Source organism: Ornithodoros turicata, chromosome 4 (genome assembly GCF_037126465.1).
Source record: "Ornithodoros turicata isolate Travis chromosome 4, ASM3712646v1, whole genome shotgun sequence".
NCBI classification, from domain to species: domain Eukaryota; kingdom Metazoa; phylum Arthropoda; class Arachnida; order Ixodida; family Argasidae; genus Ornithodoros; species Ornithodoros turicata.
In genome coordinates, this window is record NC_088204.1 from 48,395,210 (window position 1) to 48,416,527 (window position 21,318).

Sequence of the window (21,318 nt, forward strand, 5' to 3'; positions counted from 1 at the left end):
CGTTGGGAAAAGAAACCGAGAGGTTTCCAGTGGCCATCCTGACGCTGCTGCAAGACTGCGCCGACAGCAGCAGTGGAGGCGTCGACGAACAACGCTGTCTCGGCGTCAGGACGAGGATGGTGGAGCAGCACAGCATCTGCTAGGGCCTGCTTGACCTCTTCGAACGCGCGTTCTGCTGCCGGTGTCCACTCCAGAGTGGCAGCACGGGCCTCTTTCGGATGGTCAGCGCCGAGAGCTGCGTAGAGAGGCTGGAGCAAGGCAGCACAGCGAGGCACAAAACGTCGGTAGAAAGTCACGAGGCCGAGGAATGAACGAAGTCCTTTGCGAGAAGTGGGGGCAGGAAAGTCTCGGATGGCCTGGACCTTGGATGCGAGTGGCCGGATGCCTTGCGGGGTGATGGTGTGTCCCAGGAAGGTAAGGGTGGTAACGCCAAACTCGCACTTGGCGGCATTGATGGAGACTCCGTAGTCCTCCAGGCGCGAGAACAGGGCGCGCAGATGGGCGCGATGAGCCTCCGGAGATGGACTTGCGACGAGGATGTCATCCATGTATGCGAATGCGAAGTCCAGGCCGCGGAGCACTTCGTTGATGAATCGTTGGAATGTCTGCGCGGCATTACGCAGGCCAAAGGGCATCCGCACGTATTCAAAGAGGCCAAAAGGGGTGGTTATAGCAGTCTTCGGGATGTCAGGGGGATGGACGGGAATTTGGTGATAGGCTTTGATGAGGTCTATCTTGGAGAAGATGGTCGCTCCGTCAAGATTCGCGGTGAAGTCCTGAATATGGGGAAGCGGGTATCTGTCCGGTACCGTGACGATGTTGAGTGCACGGTAGTCCCCACATGGGCGCCAATCACCAGGTGTTGCTTTGGGCACCATGTGGAGAGCGGAAGACCACGGGCTGGAGGAAGGCCGAATGATCCCCAGTTCGAGCATGTGCTCAAATTCCCTCTTGGCAATGACGAGGCGCTCTGGAGCCAGCCGTCTGGGGCGAGCGAAGACAGGGGGGCCTCGTGTCACGATGTGGTGAGTGACGCTGTGGCGAGGTGGGCAAGAGGCGTGCGATTGGCGCAGGACAGCGGGGAACTCCGTGACAATGTCGGCGAAAGCAGTGGGCAACGGTAGCCGTATGGTGGGACTAATGGCGGCTATATGCGCTGGGGCTCCATAAACGTGCAAAGAAGTAGTGTTGTCGACGAGGCGCTGGCGTCTAATATCCACAAGAAGGTCGAAATGGTGGAGGAAGTCGGCGCCAAGGATTGCGAAGGGGAGGTCGGCGATGGTAAAAACCCAACGAAATACCCTGCGCAGGCCGAGGTCGAGGGTGACGGAGCGTTGACCGTAAGTTGAGATGGTGGACTTGTTGACGGCCTGCAAAGCCAAGTCTGGTTGTCGGTGTCGTTTTTCTGCGGGGGTTGGTGGAACGACGCTCACGTCAGCCCCGGTATCCACCAGGAAGCGACAGCCGGACACGCGGTCCGTGATCCGGAAGAGCCGGCTGTTGTCGCCCCCAGCCATGCCAGCCGTTAATGGTTGGGGGGAGCGTTTCCCGGCCACGAGCAAGGGGCCTGGCAGTTCCTTGCGGCATCGCCGAATTTTCGATGATACCAGCAGAAGTGGTGCTGAGAGGGCGAAGGAGACCGTTGACGGGATGGCGAGCAGCGACGGCAAAATGGGCGCCGAGGGGAACGTGGTCGCTGCGGGGGAATGGCGTCCACCCGGTTCACCAGGGCCGCCACCGTAGTCTGGAGTTGCTGGAGCGACGTGCTGATGGCATTGATTGCAACGTCCACCGGTGGAGGGGAGGTGCGGGGGGCCAGGGCGGCAACGGCTCCTGGTGATGGAAGGCCAGCAAAATCCAAAATACGGTCCGCCATCTTCGCCAAGTCATCCAGGCGGGAATTTTCGCCGGCGGCCAGGATCATGCGTACGTTGTGGGGCAAACGTTGTAGGAAGAGCTCGCGTAGTAGTGAGTCGTCCGTGGTAGGGTTGCCCGCGAGGTCGCGCATGCGGCGTAGTAGCTGTGTGGGCCGTCGATCGCCGAGCTCTTCCCTGTTCAGAAGCTGCTGCAATCGCCGCTCCTCCGAAGCAGATGTGCGGCGAATTAACTCGTCCCTTAAGGTGTCGTAGGGTAACTCGGGGTGAGGGTGGATGATTATGTCGCGGACTTCCGCCGCAGCTTCGGGAGGAAGGTTTGCGATGGCGTGGCCAAACCTTGAGGCTTGAGAAGTGACGCGCCGTCCATCGAAGAGAACCTCCGCCTGCGCGAACCACAGCTGAGGATCGGAGATGGAGAAAGGCGGCAGGCGGAGCGGTGCCACAGAAGCCTCGAGCGGTGCAAGTGGCGGTGGCCGGCTGGGAGGCGAAGAGCTGGTGGAATGCTGGTCACCGTTCATGATGGTGGAACGCTAAGACATCACGTTCGGGTCACCAGTTGTAGAGCGAGGAATGAGGCGACCAGGCTCTACTGAGGTTGATGGGTTTAATGACGGTTAATGGCGATGAACCGAAAACGAAAGCTCGGGTCACGCGCAGTGCTGCGCGTAACCGATGGCGGTGCTGGTGATGATTATGACGCTGCTGCTACAGTCCTAAAACCCAATGCACTCGAAACACTGACTATGTGCTTACCCCATATCCTACAGACCAAAAGCATACCAAACCAATGGAGAGTGGCAAATATCCAGCTAATTCACAAAGGGAAAGGCAATCCAAAAGAGGAATTCAACTCATATCGGCCAATTGCGCTGCAGAGTAACGTGTACAAGCTGTTCGCGTCGATTAATTCTGACGGAAAGACTACAATACCAATGCGACCCAAAGCTATCTGACGTACAAAACGGGTTTCGGAGGAATAGACGAACAAGTGACAACGTATTCACACTCACTCAAATCATAGAAATGGCGCAAATCGAAAACAAAGATCTGTTCCTTGTCTTTCTCGACCAGGAGAAAGCATATGACGCTGTACCCCATAGCATGCTTACTGCAAAGATGCGATCAATGGGATTACCAAAAGACATCATAGACATTATCCAGGAACTATACAGGGACTGCACGAACAAATATCACATCGGGAACTTTACATCAAAAACGATTCAACAAGAAGTCGGCCTGAGGCAGGGTTGCCCTCTATCACCCACTCTCTTCGACATCTTCATCGACGTCCTCCTTGTGGCACTGCATTCGTCAGGAAAAGGAATCCATATGCACACACAACAAACAAACGGAACGACTGAAGATACGTGCATCATAGAGCCCTGCGCGGATGAGTTTTTTTGCATCCGCACCCGACCCGCATCCGCGTACACGTTATCCGCATCCGCAGCATACACAACAGTTTACATCCGCAAAATCCGCAAGTTTCGTAGGGCGCGTAAAGACCGCAGGAATCACATGTTGGTATAATTTCGGATGCCCCCATGCTGTCACGGAAGGACTCACGACGACAAGCAAAGGTAAACCTTTCAACAAACGCGATATGGAGAGACTTCTGCAACGCGTGGAACGCTACCTCGCCGGTGCTCGCGTGGTTCGAGATGCCAGAATGCCTCCTCTCCCGTCTTGGCCGTGGTCAAAGGTGAACCCGAGCATGCGCTCGCTGTCGGCGCGAAATAGAAAGAAATTGCTGGTCGAAAAATTACAGCACGCGGTATATCCGCATCCGATCCGCTACCGATCCGCTGCTTTCACATCCGCGTCCGACCGCATCCGACCTCGAGCCATCCGCATCCGATCCGCACACCGCAGGAAGTGCTAAATTTTCATCCGAATCCGCAAGTATCTTGCGGATATCCGCTTCCATCCGCGGATGGTGCAGGGCTCACAGCCCTTGCCTTTGCAGACGATATTTTGCTACTAATTACCAATGCAAACGACATGCAAAAACTCCTGGACATTTGCACGCACCATGCCAAAAGTGATAGGGCATGCGGTTCAGCCGGGAAAAGACAAATATCATGCACTTTGGACCGTCCGATGACAAACCCACGCTGCGCCTGCAAGAATTTGATATTCAGTATACAGACACGTACAAATACCTCGGTATTACGATCGAAAATTGCAAGGAATATCTCCAGAAACGTGAACAGAACCTCATCCTGAAAACAAACATGAAAAAAGGCCAGGTGTGGAATATAGCACGCCATTCCTACCAACCATACGACGTGGGAAGACTGATATGGAAAGCTTACGCCGTGCCTGCTGCTACATACGCGAACGACGTCATTTGCCTCAGCAAGCAAGCAACGGACCAGCTCGAACGGCAACAACGCGAGATCGGAAGATGGATTCTCGGAGGATCATTCGTCACACCAAATCCCGCCATTCAAGGAGAAATGGCCTGGTCTACCTACTCTTTCCGAGAAACCCGGGCAAAAACAAAATACCTTGAACGTCTCATTCACAGACCAAACGATACCCTATTAACACGAGTCTTCCGAGACCTCCGTTACAGGGGCACCCGAACGCACTGGATAAAAAAAAATCAGCCAAATTCACCGCATATATAGCAAGGACACCACCAGACACAAAGCGAGGAACGAACGTGAGTGGAACAATACAACCAAGAAGGAACTAACCCGGACTGAAGAAAAAAGGTGGCACTCGGAGACAGCGAAGAAAAGAAGCATGACCATCTACTCTGAAAACAAGACAACTCCGGCACCCGAAACCTTCTACAACGGAGACAGAGCAAGTGGCCTCTTGTTTCAAGCCCGTACAGGCTCCCTCCCAACAGAGAAGCGACTCTGCGAACTATTTGGAAACGCAAACCCAGCATATGTACCCTATGTAACACCAGAGAGGAAGAGGACATACAACACATCCTGCAGACTTGCCCGGCCTTACGCGAAGACGGAGTGCCCAAGACACCAGTCCCTATCGCCATCATGTTGGGCTTCGAGGCGTCACCCAGGTCCCAACCCCAGATCAACGACACGAAGAAAGTCCTCCTCAAGTGGGAAAAGGCCTCCAAAATCAAATCAAGGGCGCTCCACGAGACGGCCGGCAGACCCCATCTCGAAACCGAAACCGGCCAGAAACAGCGGACGGCCAACCGAAGCCAGAGCCATCAAGTGGCGCCTCGGCAAGACCACTGATCTCGATTGCGGATTGAGGGTGCAACCGTACGGTCACCGGCCGCCATCTTGGGAAGCTCAAAACATTGCCATTCGCGACTACACCTGCATATTCTGCATGCGCCTTTGCGTAACATTTTTATCGTGTCATGCCCGCCTGCTGTGGCTATGGATGTACTGCCCGTACTGGCAAGGCACCGGGAACGACATTTCACAAGTAAGTGACGTAGTTCTATGTGATTTATTAGTCCACGAGCGGGGCGACAAAACGTAGCCGTTGAGCATGTGCGCGGAACTTTGTGACTCGTACTTCAAGATCTAAACGTTAAACTTTAAGGAGTACTTTATCTGGATAGAGTCATTGTGATAGTACAGAGTTCATGCAGTTCTCTGCATGGTCTCAGCACGCAGCAGGTGTTGAAGCGCACTTGTCAGGTGTGGGATCTACCATTGAGTTTGGCGATGACGGTATCGCCCAATTGCTTGCCTGGATCAGCCTTGTCATCCCTGACGCAATTCATGGCATAAATGGTTTAATGCAGGTTCCCTCACAGCCGCCCGGACCTTTTAAAAAAGTGGGTGGTAAACGTCAGGCGAAAGGACTGGACGCCGTCGAAGACATCAGTGGTCTGCAGCAAACATTTTGAAGACAGCTGCTTCGACAGAACGGGGCAGATCGTTCGTTTGAGGCCTGACGCTGTGCCCACCAAGTTCGACTTCCCAGAGCACCTCCAAAAAGTAATAATGCATGCATCATATGTAGAGGCTGGATTTATATGCACTAAAAGCTGGTTGAACACGCATGAAAAATTCATTATACTTGCTCGATATATGCACCTCTAGCAATGCACTTGCATGCATTTAAAACATTTAACAAATTTCCTGGGGCAACAGTATCTTACATTAAGCAGTGTACAAAAAGCATGCATGGTTGAAAGTATGTATTTGCATGAAAATCTGGCCTCTATGAATCATGCTCCCTAGTTAAGAGTTTCAAGCAATGGTTGCTGACTAGAATCAGTATTGCATGAAGGGTACCTTATGCAGCAGCTAGTCCAATATACAAATACACTCCTGAATTATGCATTCACATGCAGTTAAAAGCCACTTCATATTGCATAGGACAATACTAAGATGCATGAAAATTTGTATTGCAAATTTGCATTTGAAAAAGGTACTGCATGAAAATTTTGCCCAACATAACTCATTTGTGAGATATACTAGCACACCAGCCACACATCTTTTTGGTACGTTCCAGAATGTTTACTCAGACAATAAATAATTTTTCAACCTCAAACGTCTACTCTTTATTCTCCCTGCTTAGGATAACTGACGAACACAAACATTTTGCAATATCTGTCCTTACATTTTCACACAGACCGTGCAACCAAGGAGGGTCCCCCCAATTAGATGCAATGTGGAGTCGGAGGAAGTCAACGAGGTTGCACAGCCAGGGACGTCATCACAACCGGCTACACGACCACATGACCCTGCTGCAGACCACAGCTATGTGGTACGAGACAGTCCACGCACACTCAAGCGAAAGGCCAACGTAACACTTGAGGCTCTAGAAAGAGTGAAGAAAAAGTTAAAGTGTACACGTGAAAAAGCTACAAGATTGCAAAAGAAGGTGCTCACTGTGGAAGGCATAATGAGTGACCTTCGGGACAAATCTCTTGTGTCAGCACAGTGCAGTGACATGCTCCGTGGCTCGCCCTCCGATGTACAGCTTGATCTCGTGCTGCGTACAATGAAAAATAAGGGAGGTAAAGTAAGCAGGGAAAAGTACCCAGAGACACTTCGCCGCTTTGCACTCACCCTGCAGTTCTATTCAGCCAAGGCATATGAGTATGTCAGGCGTACTTTGAACATGGCACTACATCATCAATCAACAATGAGGACATGGTACAGCTCCATCCATGGTGAACCAGGATTTACGCAGGAGGCATTTGATGCTCTTCAAGCAAAGGTAGATGAGCAGCAGAAGCTTTCGAAGCGTGTCCTGTGTTCCCTCATGCTTGATGAGATGAGTATCAAGAAGCAGATACAGTTTACAGGACATCCATTCCAAGGCTTTGTAGACCTTGGCACAGGAGTCAACGACGACAGCCAGGAGCCAGCGACGCAAGCTCTTGTGTTCCTCGTGGTTGCAATGGATGGCAGTTGGAAAGTGCCATGTGCATACTTTCTTATCAACAGCCTTAGTGGAGAGGAGAAGGCCAACCTAGTCAGCCTCTGCCTTCAGAAGTTGCACGACACTGGTGTCCTCATAGCAACGATTGTCAGTGACGGTTTAGGCTCTAACCTCACGATGTTTCAGGAGCTTGGCGCCAACATGAGAATCCCTAATATCAGACCGTGGTTCCAGCACCCTTCTGATGCTTCATGGAGGGTCCATGTCATCCTGGACGCTTGCCATATGCTGAAACTCATCCGAAACGCATTGGCTACCATGGACACGTTACAGGATGGCGATGGGAAGATGATCAAGTGGAGCTACCTTGTCTGCCTACACAAGCAGCAGAAATCCGAGGGTCTTCGTGGAGGCAACAAGCTCAAGGCAGCGCACATTGACTGGACAAGTCAAAAAATGAAAGTCAACCTTGCAGCTCAGACATTAAGTTCGAGTGTCGCCGACGCCTTGGAATTCTGTGATAAGGACCTGCACATTCCGATGTTTAAAGAGTGCGAGGCAACGATGACATTCTTGAGAAAGTTTGACCGCCTCTTTGACATAATGAACTCCCGCAACCCATTGGCTAAGAACTTCAAGGCTCCATTACGGCACGCAACCAGACACCTTTGGATGACATTTTTTGCTGAGATGCGTGGGTACATCGCTGGTCTGAAAGACTGCAGTGGGAGGCCACTCCTAGAGTCCCCACGCAAAACAGGATTCTCGGGCTTTCTTGTGAACATGTCAAGCCTCGAGAGCCTTTGTGAATGCCTACTGTCAGGTGACACTCCTCTCCTGAAATACCTACTCACATACAAGCTCTCGCAAGACCACCTCGAGCTGTTTTTCTGTGCACTCCGTGGCCGAGGTGGGTGGTCAAACAATCCAACAGCAGGGCACTTCATGGCTGCCTACGAAAGGCTCCTCATACACCATGAGATTCAACCTGGAAGAGGAAACTGCACAGTGCTGGACTCCACTCATATACTTACCGTAGCCTCTACAGCAGCAGCAGCGGCCTCCACTGATGAGATCGATGTCCATACATCACGTTATTTTGGTGTCACTGACACGGAGCAGCTCAAGGATCACGATTATGGGGTAGGTCCAGACTTAGAACGACTGACGGCCTTTGTGGAGGACGTCGTGGGGTATATAGCAGGCTATGTGGTCAAGACAGTTACGAAAAAGATCTCGTGTGCAGACTGCATTGACGCCTTGACTGATGTTGCTTCCCAAAGTGCCCTACTGCTCCGAAAGTCGCGTGGTGGGCTTATCATGCCATCCGACAGTGTTGTCACCATCTGCAAAATTGCCGAGAAGCTGGTTAGGCAGATGCTTAACATTTCCGATGGATCTTTACCTCCGCATGCTGAGGTTGGGGAGCTTCTAACGAGAGCAGTCTTGCAACATATCTCATCAACATCACTGCTGCCCACCATCTTCCACAGTTTGCAACAACATATGTTCGAATGCAGCCCAAATGAAAACCATGTGATCCGTCTTATCAAAGAAGTTTCCCAGTGCTACAGCAGGATCAGACTGTACCACCTTGCCAAGGAATATACAGAGAAGGTGACAGCCAGGCCTCATCTGCGAAAGAAATTGTCAAGGTTGATCATATTCAACAACCAGTAATGCACACTACTCACTTACCTGATTGACTGCTCCAAACTTACTTTTGCAACTGGACTTGTGATACTTCAATGTTGGAGCTTTCACCACAAGACCTTGCTACTTAGCCTTTTTATGACTAATTCACTCTACCTCTAGTTATTTTGAACTGTCTTTACCGCCATTTCCCTCCCCAGTGCACATATTTCTAGTCAATATGTTTTTACCGTCATACAGCCTTTATATCACATACTTAATCTCATTCTAGTCCTTTGGAAGTGCTTTAGTGCCGTTCGACATTTCGTGTCATGGCTAGTAATATCTAAACTTCCTGTGCAAAGCATATTAAGGTGGTTTCATAAACAAACGTTCCAAACATTGCTGAATGCCAAGAGTCAATTCTGAGAATACTGCTCCCTGGCATTCCACACCCCCGAGCAGAAAGGAAATGGGAGAAACACGAGAAGCAACATGCTGCACACGCTGACGGACGACAAAGGAAACGTAACACAACAAATAAAACACCACACAAAACCAGCAAATCACATAATCGTAGTTCAAAGTGCAAGATTGGAACGACGCGCGCTCACACGAATACAAAATAGACAGGAAATAACAGGTATGTGACGGGATTTCACACAAAAAACGTAAGGAACCCAATCAGGAGGGATTTCTGCAGCGATCCCCGGCAAAATTTTAGCGAAGCAGCAAGGGAAGCGCTCACAAACAGCAAAACTTGTCACAGCTTACATGCATTCCTATGGGCTGTAATCGCTCTTTTGAGCACCGCAATATGGCGGCCGGTTGTCGTACCCTTTCCCGCGATACCCTCACCCATCCGCTATCCAGCCTTTATACATAGAGATCAGTGGGCTGGATCGCGGATAGGGAGCGCGAGCGCAACGCCTCCTCTATAATTCATAGATAATTCATTTATAGAGGAGGCGTTGGCGAGCGTGAAGAAACCGGCCGCCATCTTACGGTACCCGCAACAGTCGCCGCAGCGCCGCAGCGATCATGGCAACTTCTTGCAATTACGGTCGTACCAACCGTACTGGCAAGGTTACAGGGCCTAAATTTATACAGGTGAGTCACTCTTTATCGAGGAATAAATAGGCGTTCATTCTATATATTTAGTTGACCATTATGAAGTGTTTTTTTGCCCAAAACGAGCACTGGATGCAGGTTGCTTTATCGCTCTTCCGACGTTCAATCGAGCACACTTGCATTTTACCTGGCGGCGAATACAGTTTGAGTGCATAATATGCTTGAAAGAACACGTTACACTGCACAGGTAGTGTTGTCATCAATCTATGTGCGAGCACTCGAGCGCTTTTTTGCATGCATTGCTAGCATGGTACACGGTATTCTCTGCGGAAGCAAGTGCCACATTTATTTCTTTGAATTACCTTCACGCACAAGTTCGGTATTACGTCATAATGAGACCACGATTGTCACCTTTTTTCATGTATTGGTATTGTTTTGTGCCTTGGTTTGATTTGTGACAAAGAATCCTACGTAACGGTGGTGTGGCGCGACTTGAATAACGCCTTTGTCTGAGCTGTATCGTCAGCTTGTTACGATAGTAATAATTTGTAGCGTGTCGTGCTATTTGAAGCAGTTTTTAAGGCAAAAGTGGTCTCTCAATACAGGTTTCGTCATGAGGGCTACCCAGTGAATAATCTGTGTAGTGTGATACGGCTGGGTGTACAGGTAAGTATCACGTTCCTCATCCACTGGTTTCTACTTTACAAGAAGGAACAACCTCAGTGCACGCACTGTGGTTAGCCTCTCTCAGTTTTGCATATTTTCTTACATGTTCACATCAGAAACACACCTTACACTTTAGGCTCCTTCACCCAGCAATATAATAATTAGAGATTATAATTCTTTTTAGAAGAGTTCCCCATATTCTTTTTAGAATAGTTTTTCATCTTTTTAATTTTTAGAAGATACAGGGATTGTAAACCATGTTTTAAACTGATGTTTTAACATTTGTCCAATGCATTTATTAAACAACATATTCATTTTTAACTGGTTGCACCCAAACCAATGTTCTGATGTATTATTTCCTTTGTTGTCGATGCATCATAAAAATTCGAATAATCATCATCAATGCAAGTTACTTCACAGCTGCCTCGACATACTCAAGAAATGGGTGCAGAACCTGCGTAATGCCCACAAACTTTGATTACCACAGCACCTCCAAAAAGTATGTGTCACATGGGATTTTTAAATGTATTCACAGTATATAATACCTTGTATTAACTGTTGTAGATCTAAGCCGTCTCTACAGTACACTCTCAGAAATTAAAACCGTGAGAACGGTGATAATTGTTTCAGTTAATAGGCATGCACATATATGCTATAAGAAGAAAATTATTTCTTGAGAATGCACTTCTCTGGCTACTGGTGTTGTTTACATCTACTGTTGATCACATTCATTTATCACATATTATATTCTTATATAGATTATTATATTAACACATATTTGATCACATTAAATTCAAAATTCATCATATATAAGAAAATACCAGGAGGGAAGTTGCTATTCATTGCTCATTCTAACCTAAAATTGAGTGCTACAAATTTAGAGAGAGTACCTGTCCATTGTCATTCCTAAAATATATATTGTCATTGTAGCAAGGTCATAAAACAATAAATGTAGTCTTTTGTGACCTCTCTGCACGTTCATTGTATCCTGAAACGCATAAGTGCAAGAAATAACTTGAATAAACGTGATGTTGTATAAACTTGATATAAAATGTTGAATAAACTTGAACTTGTATATTCTCTTTACTCACCATCAGTGACCTTCTTTACAAAAGCATATCGTGTTAGATTTTTTTTTTGTTTACGCTTCACAGACGGGGTACACGAGGGCCAAAATAACAAAATCACAACTGTTTCAAGCTCCAAATCGTCCTGCTGCAATTATCCTGTTGCAGACCATACGTGTGTAGTGCAAGAAAATAACAAAATCACAACTGTTTCAAGCTCCAAATCGTCCTGCTGCAATTATCCTGTTGCAGACCATACGTGTGTAGTGCAAGAAGGCCCTTGCACATCAAAATGTAAGATGGGAGTCACAGTTAATGCAAAGTGGTTCCTACGAGACTTCGATGCTGAACAAAATTGTGCAAACTGCGGAAGGTGCCATAGAAGATATTCAGAAAGCGTGTCTGGTCTCACAACGGCGCTCTCTTGTAGATGACGATGATACTCATTGGAGTTTCAGATGTGCAGCTGCATTTTTTCGAACGTGCTCCACATGACAAGCATGACAAAGTCGGCACTGGATAGCAGGCCCCCGTTCCTAAGCAGCTTTGCTCACGCTGCAGTTGTATTCAGCAAAAGCATGTGAGTACTCGAGAAGGACATTCAGTTTGGCACAACCGCCCCTGCAAATAATCAGAACAAATGAAGGAAGAAACAAACAAACATAGAAGGGCTGTGCTTCAAAAAGAGGTAAATCTTGTGTCTCAAGGAGGTGTTACCACTTTTAAGTAACTTAATTGATTAAGCTTACATCACTACCTGATTAACTGTCCTAACGAGCGTGTTCTAATTGCGTGAAGCAATTAGATCACGCTCACAACATATTTGGGCTGCTTCGGTGTGTCCATATTTGCGAGGCAAAGCACCGCAGTCGTTCACGAAACGACACTTTCTGCGGCGGTGCTTGATATAAATCATACGAAACCGATACACGGCTAAAACAACGGCTGTGATTCTACAGAACGAGCGTGTTCTAATTGCGTGAAGCAATTAGATCACGCTCACAACGTATTTGGGCTGCTTCGGTGTGTCCATATTTGCGAGGCAAAGCACCGCAGTCGTTCACTAAAAGACACTTTCTGCGGCGGTGCTTGATATAAATCATACGAAACCGATACACGGCTAAAACAACGGCTGTGATTCTACAGAACGATCTCTTTCTGCCATGCGAGTATATCCTTTCCCGGACCGTTCTTTATGGAACAATTTTTGTCCAGAACGCAGCACGGGATATTACATACATGGTGGTTGTTAACCTCACATCGTTTCTTGTTGAAATATTGGCTGGGAAACGTACTGTAGTACAATCCCCAGCGCTGCACTGCTGTGACGGTCTAGTTTCGGAATGCAAAACATAACGTAATTAAGAATCGAACGGCAGGACACCTGTGAAACACTGTTAGGATACATCAGTATACTGGCACCTTACAAAATTGTGTGATGACAAGCAACGATCAACGCCTGCAGCGCTATAAATTCTCACAATCTCCGTTGCCTCCCATTGTTTTCTATGGGCGCACACTGCGCTTTAGGGCCTCCCAACATGGCGGCCCGAATGCACGCCTCTCCCCCGCGAGCCCCTCTCCCATGCGCCATCCAGCCTTTATAGATAGAGATCAGTGGGCAAGACGAACCCCCCAGCACGGTGGTAGAAGTCTTTCAGGTGGAGTGACGGCGCGTCGGGAGAGAGCAAAATTCTGTCCGCGGTTCAAACATCCGCCGTGAGCTGGCGCCACCGTGATTGGGCCCGACGTGCGGCTCCGCTCGCATGGAAAGCAAGGGCTGCTAAAGGGTGCGTTCCAAATCCTACTCGAGTCAACTCGGGAGTAGCGCTCTACCCGAAGCGCCGTTCCAAAACCGGGTCGAGTAACTCGATGACGTCACTACCCGCGTTCCAAAACAAGGTAGAGTAAGGAGAGAGTTAACTCGATTCAACTCTCCTCCGAAGGCCGGTCAGTGAAGGTTCGCCCGAGTAATGACGTCATGCTTTTGTCGTCTGCTGTTTTCCGCGAAAGCGCGGCATCGAAACCAGCTGAACATGTGGTTGTCAAAAAGCCTCGACCTCCACAACGGGTTATCAATACACAACTGGACACCGAAATGGCCACACTCTTCCTATGCGGATTGTGCGACATGGTTTTTGAGGACCAGGCGAACGCCCAAAGACATGCGAGCCGGATACATTTCCCAGGAAAAAGTGAGTCTCGCTGGTGCGCTTTTCTATTTTGTCTCCATGTACGTTGCTTTTCCATTATCTATTTAGCATATGTTCACTAACAGCTGCTCTGCAATGTTTATTTCTTTCACTGCCTTGTAGTCACGTGGTCTTGTAAAGGCGGAGCTCTACGTGAAACGTTCAAAACTATATTGGGAGCAAGGGCTATTACTGTCCAGCATTATTATTATTATTACTTTTGTGTGCGTGTGTTGGAAATGGGATTTTAAATGAAATTTTACTTTTCTTCCTTTACCTTCACAGTTGTAAGATGGTTTGTCGGTACGTTCGTGTGAACAGGTTTCAGATAAAATATGTACTACCATAGGCGCAGGCTAGCTGGTGGATAAATGCTTGGGTGGAACTCAGCTAGATTCTGAGCTGTGGAAGGAAGGGACAAAACGACAGCACTCTGTCACGAATTTCCCGTCTTTTCGCCCAAGCTCAGACTTCTTTCAAGATAAATGAAGCATAGGCGTTTGCGCGCTCCGCGATAAGTGTGCTATCAGAACCGCTTCATCGCGCTCTGATTACATGTTTTGTTTCAGCCGTTCAACTAACATTCGACTCCGACGCCGCAGATATTTCCGTGACCCAAACCACGTCCGCACCACTACCTCAGTTCCAGGATTCCAACCAGCAGCTGCCACCTTTTGTATTTTTTATCTTCTGTCGTCATGGTGTTACCGTTTCTCTTTTTTTTATATCTTTTGACTACGAAGTGCAACGGGATGTATCCACATTATGCATTTGGGGTAGCTAATGGTACGTGAAAACTCCCATCCCACAAAAAAATAACAAATAAATCACGACAATGTCAGTTGCTTTTCCCTGTCATTCTCCAATAGAGGGGCTTAAGAATAATTCTGCAGTGTCTTGGAAGAAATAGTACCAGACAAGGAATCTCTGAATGTAACTGCAACAAGTAACTATACATACACAAAGTGCTGAAAAAGCCAAATGCCCACTGGGCCGACAAGACAGAGTGCAACTATGTCTGACGGGGCATGGTGACTCCCGTAAACAGCTCACAATACATTCCCAGTCGTCGTTATCGTCGTCTCTGTAAAATAAATCTGACGCGCGCGAGATGAGAGCGGTGATGACACCGGCCTCCATCTTAACTCGGTCGGTGTCCCCCATGCGTTCCCAAAGCTACTCGACCGGGTGCGTACTCTGTGGTCACATGGTACAACTCGGTCATGTGACCTACTCGACTCGAGGGTTTGTTTTGGAACGCACCCAAAGCATCATGCCTGTGTAGCGCGCTTCTGTAAGCCTTCATACGAATGCTCTGGTGAATGTCGTAAGTCGCCTGATTGAACATTGTCACCACAGCATAAAGTGAACCACTGGCGCGAAGTGGAAGGCATACAGTCGAATGTGCTACCGGAACCCGAAACGGCAGCAAGCCAAGGAAACGGAGAGAATAGGGGGCAACGACAAATTAGAGTTTCTTTGCATTAAGAAGAAATTCAATTTGTTGCGTTGTTTTGAAAATGTGGTACTAATATATAGGAAGATGCGAGAGCGAGGAAACAACTTAAGAAGTGCTGAAAGTTTGAATAGGTTGCCGGTATAGTATTAGGAGATTTGCCGAAGGGCTACCGCAAGGTAAAAAGGAAAGAGGAACGGAGTCGACACGGCTAGGCGACACATTTATTAAACATTTAAAAATGTCAAGAAAGAAAAATGAGACGACTTAAAAAAACGTCAGGCACACACACGGGCGCTCAAATTCAAATCAGTGCGATATCAACAAAGCAAGACTACGACGCCGAAAAAGTATGTGCTAGGAGAAGTCGTGTCCTGCTGGTGGAAAACCAGGCGGCACTCCGCTAAACCACTAGACTAGTTTTGAAAGCTTGCGCAGACTTCGCGTCTTGTTCTTTTCGTTTCTTTTGAGCTGGGTACAGTACTGGCGCATTCGCTCTGCAACGTGGTAATGGAGCATATGCGCCATTATATCAATCAGCTTTATGGTCACTGCATGGGAATGACAAATTGTAATTGTCTAGGATGTAGTCAATTGTCTGGCCATATACTCCTTTCTCACACGCATGACCACCGTGAAGCGCATCGACCAACCTGACCATCGTGAAGCGCGTCCCAGGTTTTCGAGACGAACCTTTCTTTGAAATGTTTCTCGCAGACTTAGTCTGTAGTCTGAAGAAGGCGATCTTTGCGTGGAGTAGCATGTCTCCAAACCTTCAGGCGGTCCTCTTCTTCAGGAGCGGAAAACAGGGACACCTTCTCTGTACACGTTTTATACCCGGAGTTACATCGCGGCACGAAGCACTTCTTCCCCATGTCGGATCCGTTGTCATCAGAGCTTTTTTTGTCATCAAATACATGAGTTTGTAAGCGGAGGCAAGACTCAGAATCAAAATAGCGCGCTCTTCAATTTTGAGCCAATGCACGGTAAACGCGGAAGCAATGATAAGAGGGCCCCAATACGAGTGTCGCGCTCTGTCGGCATGGAAGAGAAGCGCGGACCGACCTTGAACCACCCGACCGCGTGGAGGAGACGCGGCGTCGGATCACCTTACCATAGCCTCCTATATACTTCAATGCCTGCCCAGTCGAAGAGGAACCCATGCGAACCGGCCGTCCAGTGTAGTGGCGCCACATACACGGGGTATGATCATCATATCGCTCCGTTTTCTGGCGCGTGATGTTTCGGTTTCGCGCGTGACTGCAGCGTCGTCTGCCTGCCAGCTGTGTTCTGTCTGTCTGGTGTCAACCTATACCCTCATCTGCTTCCAAGCCTGTCACTATACATATAAATTGGAAAATTTGTATGCTCTTCGTTTATCTTGAGATATCAAGTGCACCTCTGTGAGCAACAAATAGTAGGTTTTCCGTAATGATTGCATGCGTATTCGGGTTCGCCTCTGCCAAAGCGGAGAAGCCAGAAAGGCACTAGAGGCGTAACTAGAGTGTGCACTTGTAACCTTTCGGATAAGGCTTGGTGTGTTCTTTGTACCCTGAAAGCACGTCCACTGCCTGCATGTTTCACATCAACAAATGCTTCCATGACACAACGCGAAGCAACTTAGGATATGTCAGTGGCGTAGCGATGGGGGGGGGGGGGGGCTTTGAGCCTTTTAGCCCTCCCCCCTTGAAACCATACCTAATCGTAGTGCATCTGGGGAAGGACGAAGAACGGAAATCCGCCTGTCCCATATAAGGGAGAGAATGGCATAACACAGGCAAGCTGGTGGACGAACTCCATGACTGAAAAGCCTGAGTCTGGGCAGAGATGCAAACACACGACAAGGGGACTCAGTCGTGGACCTTGTCGTGTGTTTGCACCTCTGTCCAGAGTCAGACTTTTGAGTCATGGAGTTCCCATATGAGCTTCCCATAGATCCTCTCTCGAAACTTTTTTTTTCTGGCTATACGTCACTGCCTCTCATAGCTGTGGTCTCGATCGCGGAGATGAATTCCCCTGCGCCTTTGCACTGCTGAATCACCTGCCGAAATCATATCGTACGTCGGATGACAATCGATTGTCATGATTCGAAGGGTCACGGGTTCGCTCCTTTCTTATCTCCTTTCTGCTTTTGATCTTACTTTTTTTACGGGGAGGGGATGACTTGGTGGATGATTCTGTGGCTCTTCACATCGAGAGCGTCTGAGACAGAGACTGTCTGACAAGACAGATGTCTGGAAAATCTCGTTCCGGGCATTTTCCTTCTGTTATCGCCATACCGTGTACTGACGCTGGCAGCATACCGAGACGCCCTGACGGCGTCAGGAAAACTTCCGTGGTGCACTTTCACTCCTGGCACAGGTGAGACGTCGGCATGTCATACTGTTGCTTGCCTGGGTGCAAGTCTGACTCTAAGAACAAAGTCAAAGGCATCTCGTTTCATGAGATACCTAGTGAGGAGCGACTTCGAGTACAGTGGCTGAAAGCCATCTCTCGGCCTGACTGGTGCCCAAAAACATATTCATCGGTCTGCAGCCTCCATTTCACGCCTTCCGATTTCAAAGAAAGTTGCAAGACACGTCGGCTGAAAAGGGGTGCGGTTCCGAGTGTGTTTGAAGACACGTATTGCAGCCCTCCAGCTCCAAAGAAGAAAAGGGACGTGGACGGAGCCGCACAGACTAATGCCAATATTCCGCAGACTTTCTGCGTTTTGCAGCCGCGACCTACTGTCCATGGCGTGGAGTTTGTGCAAGAGGGGCGAGTTTTCAGCTCCCCATCGTCGCAAGGTTCCGGTCTCAATAGCGGCTGTGCAGCCGTGAACGTTTTCTCGCAAAGCGTAAATGTGACACCCACGTTAAAGGACCAAGCCGTCCAAGTCGACATTAAAGCCCGCACGTCCGCATCTGTGCTCGAACGTCGCAGGTGGTCACGTAAAGAGAGAGACTTAAAATCCCGGATCAGGAAGCTGCAGTTTTCGCTTGATAGCGTTAAAACTGAACTGAAGAACTTGAAGGAGGGAAGGAATGTGTCCCAATATCTAGATGTGGTAGCCGCCGCTGAGACAAAAGACGTCCGGGGAAGCTTCCTGTTGGACCAGGTCAAAAATTTCAAACGGAAGACACCATCATGGTCCGACCTGACCTTGCGCCATGCCGTTGTGCTGAAGAGCCTGTCCACGCATGCTTACGAACATCTAAGATCCGAGGACCTCTTAAAGTTGCCGAGCCGGAGCACGCTTCAGCGATACACGGGGAAAATTTGCACGGCTGCTGGACAAGTGGGATTCACACCCTTGGTTCAAAAAAGGCTGCAGTCGGAGTCTGACGCAGTAAGCGCGCCTCAAGCGAAAGTTTGCTCCCTGGTCGTCGACGAAATGAAAATCAAAGAGCGTTTGCAGTACTTGAAGCATCGTGACGCATTTGTTGGGGAGGTAGAACTAGGACCTGATCAAGAGCCTACCGAATCCAATGACCCGATTCTGGCCAATGCCCTCCTATGCTTCGTTCTGAATGGACTCTCGCGCCCTCTCAGAATTCCAGTAGGATATTTTCTGACAAGAAACTGCACCGGCTCTCAGCTTCATGAGATTATTCTCTACGTTTTACAAGAGGTGGAAAAGGTCGGGTTCGAGGTCGTTCGCATCGTAACGGACAACCACAAGGTCAATGTCCTTGCTATGCGCTTACTGTGCGGTGGGAACTTGTCGCACATCATCAAGCATCCAAATGACCCGACAAGAAAATTCTTCCTAGCATTCGACCAGTGCCACCTCCTGAAGAACGTCCGGTCACAGTTCTTAGCACGTGATCTTGGAAAGGACGGGCAGATCTCCTCAGTACACGTGAAGAACCTGTACAAAATGCAGCAGAACAGTACGGTCAAGCCCGTTCGATTCTTAACGCGGAAACACGTATTTCCAACAAACTTGGAAAAAATGAACGTGAAACGCGCTGTCCAGCTTCTGTCCACACCGGTGTCAGCAGCCCTAAAATGTCTTCAAGAACAGGCTGGCCATGCCTGTGACCTCAGCTTTGCGAATGCTGCTTCCACCATAAAATTCATGGAAATCATTCACCGCTGGTTCCTGCTCATGGACGTGAGTAACTGTACACAGCATATCCACCAGAATCGGCCTGAATGCAAAGAGTACCGCCATACCGGTGATGAGCGCCTTGGCTGGCTAGAAGACGATTTCCTCAGCTACCTTAACACCATGAAGAAAGAAAGCACAAAAAAGCAATTCCTAAGCCAGGAGACTTATGAAGGCCTCGTATTCACCACGCTGTCGAACGTCAACTGCGTACGGTACCTTCTGGAGGAATGTTCCTTTAAGTTTGTGCTCACACGAAAAATGTCGTCCGACCCAATCGAGTCTTTCTTCGGGTGGCTCAGGAAATCTTCTGGAAGCAATGACCAGACCGATGCCAGAACTGTTGTCTCAGGGATAGAAAAGGCTCTCGTGACAGGAATAATTTCAGTGTCTGCAAACAGTAACGTCCTGCACGACGACAGCACCATCTCGGACGTTACGCTCCCTCATGGAGCACTCCAAGAAATCGTATCGAGTCGTTTCCCACAGCAGGCCTGTCAAGCACTCGAACGAAGCCTGTCGAACCCTCAACGACGTCTTGCTACTCCCGACGACGCAGCCTTGTCAATGGTTGGAGGGTACCTTGCGCGCTGCGTAAAGGAAAAGCTCGACTGCGACCTGTGCTTTGCTATGCTCGTGAAACCACAGTCTTGTGCTCCAGCTGACAGACTAATTCACCACCAAGACCGGGGCGGCCTCCTGTACCCGTCCTATAGCTTAATGCACATCCTCTTTGGTCTGAAAGACTTCATAGAGACATTCCTCAGCTGTAGGGGTAGGAAGTTAAAATCACCACTTCAGCAAGCTGTTAACAACGCAGTGGATGTCCTCACAGGACGCGACGAGCTTAAGTGCCCTGCTTCCGAGCATCACAGGCGTTTACTAACCATGCTGTGTACGAAGTTCTTCAGACCAGTCCTAACAAATTATGCCATGACTGTCACGGACAAATGCGATCTGGCAAAGATCTTCTTTGCGAAGCCGATTTCGAGGAAGGCACTCAAGGTCTAACTACGGTAAGTTCCGATTTTATTCCATTGATGACATGTGATGATCAGGACAGCGCCGCCGTAAAAAAAAAAAAAGAAAAAGAAAAAGTCCGTGTGTATGGGAAAGTCATCTGTGCGAAAAATGGTGCGCACATTGCACTAAAGGTGCCACAGAAATTGATGCTGTAGTATATGTTCCGAACACGGAGTGCACCTCACCAATCAAAAGTTATAGCGAAAAACCGCAATTCTTCCACCCAAGAAACGAATTTAAACGATGCGACCTTGCTAACTGAAAAAAAGAGACTCCTGGTACAGGTAAGGAGAACCTTTCCACGCGGTTTTAGTGACCTGGGGCGCGTCGAGATATCTCGGCGTATACGCGGTGGCAGACGACGCTCGACACATTCGACACGAAACCGAAACATCATGCGCCAGCAAGCGCAGCGATATGATCGTCACAACCCCAGGCATGTGGCGCCGCCGCCGCATAGTGCGCTGAACGGCCGTTCCGCCTCAACTGGGCAGGCATTGAAGTATATAGGAGGCTATGACCTTACTATCTACCACCGTGCCCCCCAGCATTGACTCGCACAGCATTGACAGCATTGCGTCGCAAAGAAAAGCAAAGAAAAAAAAAGAAGAAAGAAAGCGGATGACACTGGTTGCCTGCTCCGTACGCTCAGAGTGTACCGTCAAAAGTTACAGAAAAATAGGTGTGAACACAATGAACTCCCTTCGAACAAAAGTATTTCGAACAAACGGTGGCGATCAACCGGCTTTCGACCAAACGGGGTTCGATCAGATGTCTCCAATCACACGGCGTTCGACCAAATGTGCAGACACCGCCCGTCGCGCGAGCCACCAACCCTGATTCTGACTCCTCCCGCTAGAGGCGCTTTTCCGCTCTCAAAAACAGGTCCCCCAAACTCACCTCGGAAAAG

At 48.8% G+C, this 21,318-nt stretch overlaps 1 protein-coding gene and 2 long non-coding RNA genes across 3 annotated transcripts; 2 read left to right on the top strand and 1 right to left on the bottom strand.

Annotated features, from left to right (window-relative positions):
• Window positions 1-6,381: 6,381 nt before the first annotated feature.
• LOC135393117 (uncharacterized) lies at window positions 6,382-6,982 on the bottom strand. Its single transcript, XR_010422463.1, has 3 exons — window positions 6,896-6,982; window positions 6,716-6,818; window positions 6,382-6,644 (listed from the first exon to the last, which is right to left on the bottom strand). It is a non-coding gene; the product is annotated as an uncharacterized LOC135393117 (long non-coding RNA).
• Window positions 6,983-13,275: 6,293 nt separating this feature from the next.
• On the top strand, window positions 13,276-14,680 carry LOC135393118 (uncharacterized). Its single transcript, XR_010422464.1, has 2 exons — window positions 13,276-13,842; window positions 14,409-14,680. It is a non-coding gene; the product is annotated as an uncharacterized LOC135393118 (long non-coding RNA).
• Window positions 14,681-19,154: 4,474 nt separating this feature from the next.
• LOC135393119 (uncharacterized) lies at window positions 19,155-20,396 on the top strand. Its single transcript, XM_064623662.1, has one exon. It carries the CDS (start codon window positions 19,155-19,157, stop codon window positions 20,394-20,396), a length of 1,242 nt encoding a protein of 413 aa, XP_064479732.1.
• The last annotated feature ends 922 nt before the right edge of the window (window positions 20,397-21,318 follow it).

What these genes read in the sequence shown, in the direction of transcription:
- LOC135393119 (XM_064623662.1), top strand. Translation starts at nt 19,155, where the DNA reads ATGCAGCAGAACAGTACGGTCAAGCCCGTTCGATTCTTAACGCGGAAA.